The sequence below is a fragment of the Monomorium pharaonis genome, chromosome 6 (genome assembly GCF_013373865.1).
Source record: "Monomorium pharaonis isolate MP-MQ-018 chromosome 6, ASM1337386v2, whole genome shotgun sequence".
Taxonomy (NCBI): Eukaryota; Metazoa; Arthropoda; class Insecta; order Hymenoptera; family Formicidae; genus Monomorium; species Monomorium pharaonis.
In genome coordinates this window covers 6326375-6338388 of record NC_050472.1, presented here as the reverse complement: position 1 = coordinate 6338388, position 12014 = coordinate 6326375, and the positions used below count along the sequence as shown (strand labels likewise).

At 31.6% G+C, this 12014-nt stretch overlaps 2 protein-coding genes across 2 annotated transcripts; both read right to left on the bottom strand.

Annotated features, from left to right (window-relative positions):
* Window positions 1-2489: 2489 nt before the first annotated feature.
* LOC105828804 (prisilkin-39) lies at window positions 2490-3998 on the bottom strand. The gene is made up of 3 exons (XM_012667324.3): window positions 3868-3998; window positions 3220-3400; window positions 2490-2753 (listed from the first exon to the last, which is right to left on the bottom strand). The coding sequence occupies exons 1-3, from the start codon at window positions 3883-3885 to the stop codon at window positions 2701-2703; spliced, it is 252 nt and encodes an 83-aa protein (XP_012522778.1). The 5' UTR covers window positions 3886-3998; the 3' UTR covers window positions 2490-2700.
* A 2358-nt stretch (window positions 3999-6356) lies between these two features.
* Window positions 6357-11985, bottom strand: LOC105828822 (probable serine/threonine-protein kinase clkA). The gene is made up of 2 exons (XM_028190811.1): window positions 11968-11985; window positions 6357-8135 (listed from the first exon to the last, which is right to left on the bottom strand). The coding sequence occupies exons 1-2, from the start codon at window positions 11983-11985 to the stop codon at window positions 6681-6683; spliced, it is 1473 nt and encodes a 490-aa protein (XP_028046612.1). The 3' UTR covers window positions 6357-6680.
* Between the last annotated feature and the right edge of the window lie 29 nt (window positions 11986-12014).

Here is a 12014-nt window from a genome sequence, read left to right as displayed (position 1 = left end):
ATATTTAATTGTCATTATTATAAGTAAAAAAATTTCTAGATTCACAGAATGTTAAAAGTTTAAAAATTAAATTGTAAATGATAATAATCTAATACTTTTACATTTTTTAATATATATCTTCTTTATTTGCTTACGTTATTATAATTTTATAACAATATGTTATATACGCTTTTGTATAATATATTTTATTAAAATTCTGTCTAAGTATATGTTGTACTTTTTAATTCACAAATGCGATAATTATAATAAAATAAACAAATAAACAGACTATTAAAAAAATTGAAAATATATCATTAGTTGTATTTTATTTTCTGTTGAAACTCACTCTAAGAATATATCTTTTATAAATATGATAATTTTAATTTATCTAATTTCAGTTAATTATGGTTTATTAAAGATGCTTCATACTCTTGCTCGAGGTTGTCGCTCCCATTTCTTTTGAGTGATGCAGCAGAATTATTCAGTGCATTCTTTAGTAAACACGCAATATAAAATCTGCTTTTTCCTGTTGATTGTGACTTATTTACCGGATTTCCTGACAAATTTACAATTTAAAAGTAATTAACTTTCTGCCAAATATATCGTGATCGCTCTTCACATTAAAAATTTTTTAACAAATCCGTAACAATGAATGTTCGAAAATATCTTTATTGGTGACGTTTGGATATATTGTAAAATACAAAGTGATAGCAGTAATGCACTCGCAACCTTGTGGACAAAATTTTCGCCATTTAAATGTCACGGGGGCGCCGAAGAGTTGTTTGTGGCAGTTGCGTTAATAACCATCTACACCGCCATAATAACCATCGGTACATATCAGATGTGTTTTACTTATCTTCATATCTCCATAAATCATCTGTCAAGGTTATTTTATATATTCTGGGTGTGCTTCATTTATTGAGTGTCTATCAGTTATTCCAAGAAAAACATAATATTAACGAATGTTTCAAAATATTATGAATATATTAACAAATATTGTGCTAAAATATTTAATTCAAAAAGTGATTAACAAAACTCGATAAATTGTCCATCTGAAATTATTTAAAGTTTATAATTGTCAAAATTAAAAAGGATGTATAGTCTGTTCTTTGACTAAAAGATGTTTATATGATTAAAGATGTTTCCGAGGCAGTGCGTTTGAATAAACTTGTTCCTTTAAGATACAAGGTTTCGCTTTTATACTTGAAATTCGGTAACCTTCGTTACGTCCTTGAGGTAGAATGGAGAATGTTATAAGTCACTTCTCACGATTAGGATATTGCTGGACGAACGCTTGATTCTTGATTCCCGGAATAATATCCGCCATTACGCACATTTATTAGCTGAATTCTGAATTTACCAGTTTGTCCCCAGAAGCTAATTATAAATTAGTCGAACTGTTACATTATTAATGAAACTACTACTAAAACTATTTTTATTGTAAAGTTCCGCAATGGTTACAATTAAAAAAAAAAAGATTATTTAATTATTTATTGTAGATAGTTACTTTTTATAGAATAAACTAAATTGGCCTTTTCATATTGTGCATCAAAATAAGAAATTGCCGATTATGCAACATTCTCGAATATATCTACCTACACTTAACTCGGATCATCAATTTTACTAATCTCTGTATTGATAGCCTTATAATTTAATCATTGAATAATTAATACATTTAATTAATATTAAATACCAGGAGTTATGAATCGTTGACAGAACTACAAAGTAAATTTTGATTAGATCGCAAATATTTTATAAAATTTCGTAATATTATTCTCACAAGTATAAGTATGAATCGTCGAACGAAAAACGTGAATAATTTGACACGGATTCACGTTTCCTACGAAATATCAAAGGTACTGAGAGAGCAGCCGCGGGCATGATAAAGCGATATTACACGGTCAATCCCCGACTCTCGTAAGCGTGATGTAAGAAGAAGAAGAAGAAGAAGAAGGAGACGAAAGAAAAGAAGACAGGTGTGACCGTTGCGGCCTGTAATAAGAAGACAAAGAGCTTTGTATCGTAAGTATCTCGCGTGATTTCAATAACCGTGCGTAGGCGGACACGCGTTCTTTTTCTTTGAGAGCACTCGAAACTTCAATGATAACACACTGGTCGCACCTGTTGTATTTTGCATAAACATTCGCACGTGAAGATGATTCGCTCGGATGATCACTGACAAAGACGTTGCCTTTCTTTATTTTAAAACAGACAAAACAGATTATCGAATGAAATTTTTCCTAAGTTATCGAATCATGTTATAATTTTATTTATTTATTTCATTTATCATTATTAAAGTTCTTATGACAATTTTTAATAAATCATTATCATTAAAATTTTTGAAAACAATATTAGTAAGATTTAATATTTTTAATGATAAATAATTAATTGTTTTTAATATATATAGAATGCATCTGATTTACATGCCTATTATTATAATATTATATTTACATAAACATATTTTGTAAAACACTATAGTCTTATAATTTTTTAAAGAAACTTTGTTCTTATTTTTTTTTTAGAATTTTGCCATAGACATACTGCGTGTACAATCTGACACAAGCATTATACGGATAAATATGTTGGCGGCGTTGGATCAATCTTGTCGTCAAAAAGATGCGATAAGGAGGAAACGATATGAATCATCTTTGAACTAAGCTCAATCTTCAGATGTTGTTCCAGAGAGAAAATCCAGAAAAAGGCCGTTGCTTCGTGTCCATCTTAACCGTGGTAACCGTAATGACCGTAACCACCGTAACCACCGTACGGATATCCTAAGCAGCAATGAAGAAATACTTTAATATTTTCATGTGAACGATTTCTTTGTTCGGGAATGCAAATGTGTGTATGTGGTGTATCTGAACGTGAACGATTTCTTTGTTATGTAGTTAGCATTCGTAAGCTGTTCTGCACGGTTTGCGTGCAGAAGCTTGTGTGTGCATGCACGTAAACTTGTGTAATAAAAAATTGTCCTAGATATTTATACACAAAATCCGTATATTATATTATATTATTTCATCATAAGTAATTTATTTGTCTTATTTCCACTAATCATCAAATAAACTATATTCCTTCTAGATTTCATAGAATGAAAAATATTATTAAACTTTCGAATGATTTTCCACTCTAATAAGAGTAGAAGTTCACTTTTATAGAGTATAGAGATACTACACTGATATGACAACGTTACTCGTAGTAAATACTAGAAGTAAATTAAACAAGTTTTATTATAAATCATACCGTATCCGCCATAGCCACCATATCCATGTCCATATCCATGTCCATATCCGTAACCATGACCATAGCCGTAGAATGGGAATTTAAATCCATAGCTGTACGGATAGAAACCATATCCATAGCCTAAATATCCCGGTTTTGCAACTGCTACGCCAATTGCAATGGCCAAGAGCAGAACAAGGTACTGTGACAGCATAGCAAACAAAATATTTAGATTCATTAAAAAAATTTTGAGAAACTAATGCAACTTAAATGTACCACGAAGATCGTTAAAATCGAGGAGCTTATACGTGAATTATTATTTCTCTTCTTTGCAATTACATTAACGCAATATAATAAAAATAAATTTTAAAATAATCTTTGAAGTTGATTTATATTAAAATAAGAAATTAAAAATTTTTTTTTAAAACTGCTAATTAATTTAAATATTTTTTATAATAGAAAAAAATATTATATGATGGACGGTTGCTTATTCGAAAAGCTTATCCAAATTGTATACATGCGTTTTTTTTAAGTTTTCATATATATAATTAAGCAAATGCCACTTTAATAACTAAAGTATTGACATTGCATGACATCAAAATTTTTACACTATGTACGGCATGTAAAACAACATAGTACAACATTGTTATAAATTCTCATTGTACTTACAAGCTTCAGGCACGCCATTCTTTCTCGTACTTTTACTGTTTATGGTCCGACTTTCGATTCGTTAAGAATCGCACTGATTTTTTCTCATCTGTCGTCGTCGAGCACCACTGTCCATCGTTTCTGCGACACGGGTGCTTTTATAAGAAAGGCGGGGTCCCTTCGTGAGACGGCCGACCCCCCACAAACGGTCCGTTTTGCCGGGCCTCGAACTGGCCTCCGCCTGTTGTGCTAATAGAAAACTTCATTGTTACCCTGGGATTATGCGAATTGCGATTTTGCGATTTTGCGATTCTACATTATGAAAGAAACGGGCGACGCCGTGCGATGTGCAGTAACGCACGGGGTCACACGTTAGTCCACGCCCTACGGGCGCCTTGACATCTAAATTTCTTCTTCGACTTGCGAATTGCTCGCGTGTGTCCGCGGCGCCGTAGACCCCTCATTACGACGGGAGAGAATGATACGTCGCAACCACCGGTTGCGATACTTAATGTCGCTGCCGTAATCGCTAATCGCTTATCGCCGGCAATAATTCCCCGGTCCCGCCGGGTGAATCCCAGCAGCAGGCCGGAGGAAGGAAACGCTCCTCTCCGAGTATCGTAATCGAAACAGAAAGAAGCGGACGGAGGACGCCGGCCCACGATTACGTAATCCGGGATTCTATTACAAAATGTGAAATTATGTTGATAGACCTGTGCGCGGGCGAGCTTGATATATGCGTGTTCGATTTGTCAACCGCGTGGCGACATTCTTAGTGACGCGCTCGATGAGAGAGAGAGAAGGGATAATTTGGAATATTGAAAATGAAGAAGCAGAGAGAAATTTATTACCTCTATGCGCGCTATGAATTGAATAGAAATCCCGGACTAGAGCGATCGATATTTCTGTCCCGATATTTCTGAGCTTTGAAGATCAAAATATTTAGAATATTAATAAAGAGTCATAATTAATAGAACGATGTCAAAATTATAATGATATATTGCTCCATACTAGATACAAGACAGCCTTGGCAATCCGACATGTAACATAAAATTAATTAATTCAGCTATGTCTTAATTTCTCGAGGATTCTATCTTTCACTCTCGACAAGGTATTTAAATATATTTTTATCAAATGCTGTTTAGACACCTCCTGACCCACCTTATCAATCACGTCTTAGCAGAACTCATGTAATATACAGTTTGCATAATCATAGTTTCGCATAATAATAACGTGGTTAAAGGACGATGTTGATGTGTCACATTGGCTAATTCTAATTTTCATTCTTTAGTAGAAAGTTATCTAAATGTTAATATTTCAAGTACACATACTTTGTAAGTAGTGTAAAAAAAGAGGTAAATTTTCAAGAATTTTAAATAATTCAATCATTATTGTTTTTAATCAACTTCTTTGATCCATAACGTATGGCAATTCTGTTTATCTTTACAATGTAATTCTACAGAATTTACAAGAAACACAATTAGCAGCTATTCGCACTTCCGTCGATCAAAACATCATCGATGTGAATATTCCACTTCATTTTTATCGGAATACGATTTTCTTTGTTACAGTTACCTTCACGGTCGATTGTCTACATTTTCCACCGTGTCGATTTATTTTCCGTTCTCAGCAAACAAGATCGGATCTACAATCGATATTCAGAACAGCGAAGGATTTCCTGCATGTTACGTAAATTGTTATACATTTACCTTGAATTAAGTGTCATTAATAATCTACTTTTATAACTTTTTATAATCTTATAAGGATTTTAAGAAATATTTTTTTAAGTCGAATACTTAACTTTTAAACACACAAAAGTAGTACTAACACATAAATAGTTTACACATCAAATAAAAAATATTTAACGTAATACAATAAATTAATACAATAAAGTAATACAATAAATTAAATGTAATTATAATACATTTTTATTTAGATCTAATGTGTTTTAATCTGGCGCAAAGAGAGATTTTGTTATTTTGTTCACGTAAGTCAAATATGTTTGCGTTAACGGTTGTCTTGTTAACGGTTTTCACGCAGGAAAAAAACGGATGCAACTAATTGCATGAAAATTAAATGTCTCCAACTTTGCGTGTCTTGCATAATCGCGTTTCATATCGTCATTGACGCAGCAGACGCGATATACGTATATGCAAAATTGTACGGAGGCCACGAAAATTACTGGACCATGCATTACTCCATGAGTTATTGTTAGAGACAAAGAATAATTGTGTAGATAAAGGTCGGCGGCAATAATCATGAGAACATATTCTATATCATAATCCTGAGAACGCCATAACAAGAACCGATAATAAATACGAATGTACGCGCCCCCACCCTTCAGTAATTAGTGCGCCCATCAATTATCGATTTATCTTTCCTACAATCAAAGGTTGTGTCGCCGCATCTGCAAGAGAGTGGTATTTATAACATTTTTATACATATGTTATGTTCTATAATTTATTTTTATTGGGATATATAATTAATAACAGTTATCTGAATAACGTCATATATAAATATATATTTCTTAAAACTTAAAAGATCGGCAAAATTTCTGTTTTAAACTGTTCTTAAAATTTATAAATACATTGTTAACATTATAAATACTATTTATCTACTTTATATTTTCCTTGCAAATTCTAAGCTGAGCTTTGAAGTTTTTGTTTGCACTTAAAATTATGTACAATGTTTATTTTTTTACAATTTATTAAATTTAAATAGAGTACTTCCTGAAAAGATAAAAATTCTTTGAAAAATGTCCAATATTGTCTTCGTGTTCAATTCGTCATAATTTAAATTTACTTTCCTCAACTAAATTGTTAATATTTCATGAATTAGACTCTTCGGGTCTGGAGATTAACCAGGTTGATCCGTTTTAAGTCTTTTCGTCCCGTTGTCTTAAATCGATTCGAGCTCGAAGCCGGTGCTACCACCTCCTCGGTCGCAGTGATTCGTTCGGGAGTTTCATTCTCCGTCAGTTCGGCTGGTGCCTCCGTTGATTCACCTGAATCGGCGGGTTTGTTCTTCGGTAGATATTTCTTACCGGGAAAGAAGGGTCCGTAAGGATGAAGTGGGAAGCCAACTAGAAACGGATCGGCAAATATGGGATAGCCAACGGGGCCAACCCCGACCACAGGGCCGCCCTTGAATACCCCATGGTCGTAGGGGTGAAGAGGCAAAGGGTAAGGGAAACCGTGGGGGTGCAAAGTCCCCAGTAGTGGCTTGACCCAAGGGGGCCCATAAGGAGGCGAGTACCCGTTTTTTGTTGCATTATTCTGATCGCCATTGCCATTACCATTACCATTACCCGGTTCTTCGGTTTGTCTTTGGTTATTGTTATTATTATCATTGCCATTATTACCATTGCCATTACCATTGCCATTGCGATTACCATAGCCGTAACCATAACCGGGCGGTCCATAGAAATCGTGTCCGTCGTTGTAAGGTCCGTAAGGTCCATAACCATAATGTCTGTTGTGTCCATTTTCCGGAGAATCAGTCCTGTTTCTATGATAAGGTCCATAGAAGTCATTACCATACCCCCCATAGGGAAATGAGGGATAAGGCTCGCCGAAGTAGGGTGGACCGTAAGGTCGGTTGGTTCCATTATTCTCTATTCGCGCGCTCTCCTCCGGACTTGCCTCTTCCGAAGAACCACCACCATACGAATGGTGTCCGTGATGGTGTCCGTGATGATGCCCGTACGGCCCGAAACCATGGAAGCCACCGTAGGGTTTATCTAAAAATGGTCCGTGGGGAAAGGCTGCCTTCGGAAAGCCATGATAAGTAGAATATAGATTGGTAGCCGAGTCCTGGATACTGCCGACCTGGCTACTAGCTACTGGCTCGATATTATCGTTGGGTCTCGCAGTCGCATCAATGTTACCGTTATTTTCTGAAAAACCGTAAGATCTGTAAAAATTCGGCTGTTCTTGGCGCAGATAGGAATTCTCTCGTAGGGACTCGTCGAGTCGCTCGTTCTCTTCGGAGCTTTCGAGTCCTTCAGAAGAGTTCTCGTAGAGCTCGTTGTAGGGATAAGAGCGTGATTTGTAATAGGTGGCTGCGTTTGACGTTTTATCGACTATGTTATTCAGGACTGAGCGTGAATTCAAGTTATTGAGCTTGTCGGATACTGTCAAAGTGGATAGAAAGGACGATCGATTGTTGCGAGAATGTATATCGCCCAGGATGGCTGGTGATAATACTGACGCTACATTTTTAGCGAAGTTGGCCAGGATATCCGGACCTGTATTTAAAAAAAGAGCAATTTTATTAAAGTAAAAAAAGTCCTGAATTTAAAGAAGATGTGTATGAAATTTCTTTTTTGTCAAGTCTTACATTAATAATCTTTAACAACTTAAATAAGAAACTAATAAAACTTCTCAACTATTATTGAATATTATAAACTAGTTTACTAATTAATAATTTATTGCATTTTTTAAGTATCGTTTTATCTAGATTTTAATTTGTATAATGGTAATTATAAAAGACATCTGTTTTGATGCAAGTACACAGAGAGAAAGATTTCTTTAAATTTAATAAATCTGTTTTTTCAACTATTCTAAAGCATATATTTCTTTGTTTCTAATAAATCTTATTAAATTGAAATAAATCTTTTTACAATTTATTAAAAGCAAAGAAATATATACTTTGGAATAGTCGAACAAACTGTTTATTAAATCTAAAAAAAATCTTCTCTCTGTGTACTATCAATTGCTTTTTTACGGCTAATTGTTCAAAAAAAGATTGTTTAGACAAGTGTCGCATTGTTTAAATATCGTGTTACATCTTACCAAATATGTTATATTTCTTGTAAAATTGTAAATAATAAATTATTTATAATTAATAAATTTCAGAAAGAAATATTTTATGCTTACTGACTGCAGTTCTTGCTGTTTTCCCACTGTTTATTACGCACCAGAGTGCGATACAATATAGTAGTATCTGTAAGAAAAAATTTATGTATTAGATTAAACACACAGGTACTGCATTTATGCAAATTAATAAAATAAATTATAATAATATTAAATTAACAAATACTTTAATAACTGCTTAAAATTTTTATTTATTTTACTTTCACAGAAGTTTATTGCATTTTCGGTATTAAGAATTGTTTTATAAATAATTTTTATAATTTTTTAATTAAATTGTTAAAATGTATTATAAATTTTCTTCTAAAAATATTAAATATAATAAATATTTGTAAATAGTGCATGTACTTAAAAAGAATTGAGCAATAAATTATTATTCTGTTTTACAAAGATGTTAAGATATATGAAGTAATACAATTTTATTAACAGTTTTATAAAATATAACTAAACAAGTTTTTATGTATCATGAGCATAAGAGCTAATTTAATTCGGTGTTCTGTATCCAGGATTTCCTGCAAAGAAGCTACAAACTGCGTAACGCACGACAAGACGGATAGCGTGACCGGCGCGATATTTCCCATAGAATTATGTTTTATTTTCCATTGCGTAAGAAGAGACGCGTATGCATGTAAATCCGACGATCAACGCATCGTTTCAGCAGCGAGTTTTGCAAAATCTCGGCAAAAAGAAGCGCTGGCGCACACACACACCAGTCCGAATATCAGTCCTGGATATGCTTATTATTGCGTCTCATCGTGCGGAACTCCCGATTCTTACAATAATAGAATTGAACTGGTCTGTGTGCAGTCATGCCGATTGCATTTTTGCGAGGTATACATATTGCAGAATATAAAACGGATATAAAACGGTGAAGTTACCTTCTGGCCGTAACTTTGTGAAATAGAATAAAAATTTCTGGCACTGGTTTTTGAGAAAGTAATTAATAAATATTAATTTTTACGATAAGAAGCCTCCAGAAAAAAATCTTTAAAGAGAAACGCAGTAACGGAACTTGTAATTGGAAATTTTCTTTTGATTTATGTAAGACTCATTTAAGAGAAGACATTATTACGTTTGCATAGATGTTGTACCGGCTATTACTTCTTACCTATTATTTTATAAAATACATAGTGTAAGTTAGAGTAGTAAAAGAATAATGTGAAGACATTTTTTAATGTAAGTATCAATGTACACGGAGAAAATTTTATAATAAAAAGTATCATGGTGAACGCAAATAAGAAAGAAATTATAAAATTTTTTAATGTTTTTTATCAAATGGTATCATAATAATTACATTATTTATTGTATAATTCTTTAAAATTTTTTCATGATCCGTAGCAATTATCATACATAATAATTTTTAATATAAAATTTTCTTTGTGTAAGTAAAATTTCCGCTGTGTATTATAACATTAATTTAAAATACGAAGTTTACATAGCACTTACTTTTTTATAAAATATAAATAGATTTAATCTTTAAAAAATTATTAGGTTCTCAATTATAAGAATATTTCAAATTATTTATTCAATATACGTTATGTTATTTTATTATTAATGTTTTGTTTACTTTTATGAAACTTAAAATCCATCAAAAAACTCCGGAAATATAATTTATTAAAAAAGAATTTAAAAATATATTTCTGCTATAAGATAATAGTACATATACAAGATAAACACAAACTAAAATGTCAAAAAAATGTTGCTACACGAGAAATAATAATGTATTGTCTATTCAGCGCGTGTTAGGAAATTGAATCTTCATTCATGCTTGTTTATTCACGAGATTGATTTTTGCGAGTCACGCGCTCTACACATGCTTGCCTGCATTTCTTCATGAATCATCACTGTTGCAATTTGAAATTAAACTAACATCTCTAAATTTTAAAGTGTGAGGTTGCATATCTTGATAATGCATTTACAGACAGATTATTAATTTTCTGACGGTATATTTGTTTTTTAAACACCAAAACAGAAATATCTTCAAATTGCGAAATGTATATAAGGTATTGAATTTTATATAATATAATTCATAAAATTGTAATTTTTTTGTATTTTAAATAAATAGCAGATATATTTTTAAATATTTTTTACACCAAATAAACCTATATATATTTATATGTAAAAATTTTTACAACATAAAAGTATATGATTATGTACGTGTATAGTTTTCAGGATTAAAGTTTAAAAATTAAATATTTTTCTTTATTAATTTTGTTTAGAGATAAATAAACGTTGTAATAATAAATCATTAAATATTGTATAATTATAATTTGTTATTAAATACAATAAGTAAAATTTATAATTAAATTTAGATACAAATTCTCAAGCAATTTAAGTTATGTGTTACAATATAAAGGAGTATATAAAGAGAATAAAATATCTATGATATCCTCATTAATAAATTTACAAATAATTTTTATTTAATCGGTTATTGTACAAACTTATACTGAAAATAACTATACAACAAATTATTCCCGTGTATATTGATAAAAAAGAAATGCAAGTATTTCTATAAATATTTCGCAGTTTAACACTTCACACAAATTTGATACGTGATAATTTTTGTCACCGTTTGCAATAATTTATTGCGATATCACGAATTGTTACAAAATTTCAATTTTGTTGCTTTTACCCAACCAACAGTTTCAACCAACAATTTTTATATGCAAGGATACTCACGTGCGTAGCGTAATGCATCGTGCATGCGGTTCGTGACGACTAAGGGACAGACATTGTGTCCGATGTCATTTATACTTTCTCTCCTTAAACGCTACTTACCCCCGATGTTGAATACTAAAGTGTAAAGGGTGGATCGTAAAAAAATAAGTCTTTATATTTTTTAATTATGCAAGTATTAAATACATTTTATCAAGTTTATAATTAAAGAATTATATATGCTTGCAGATTCTAGCATAAAATATAAGTTTATCAAATTTATATAAAATGTAAGTTTAGCAGATTTTTATACTTGGCATTTATAATTAATTAAAATGCATTTATAATTAATGTAAACATAACATTAAAAAAATTACGTATTAATTCTTGATAACTTATAAATATTATGGCAATAAATGTAGTGGCACGTGAATACAAAATAATGCATAAATATTACATAAAATGTTGTGTTTAAGTTTTTAACTAAAATTTACGAGAACATATTCTTAACTCTTTGTAATCATATATCTCTAAAGAGTTCCATGTTGGTCACACCGAGATATAATAAATCCGAGCTCTGCACGTTCTTACTTACCGTATTGACAGTTTTCATTATTTTGACAATAAGAAAACACTGAATAA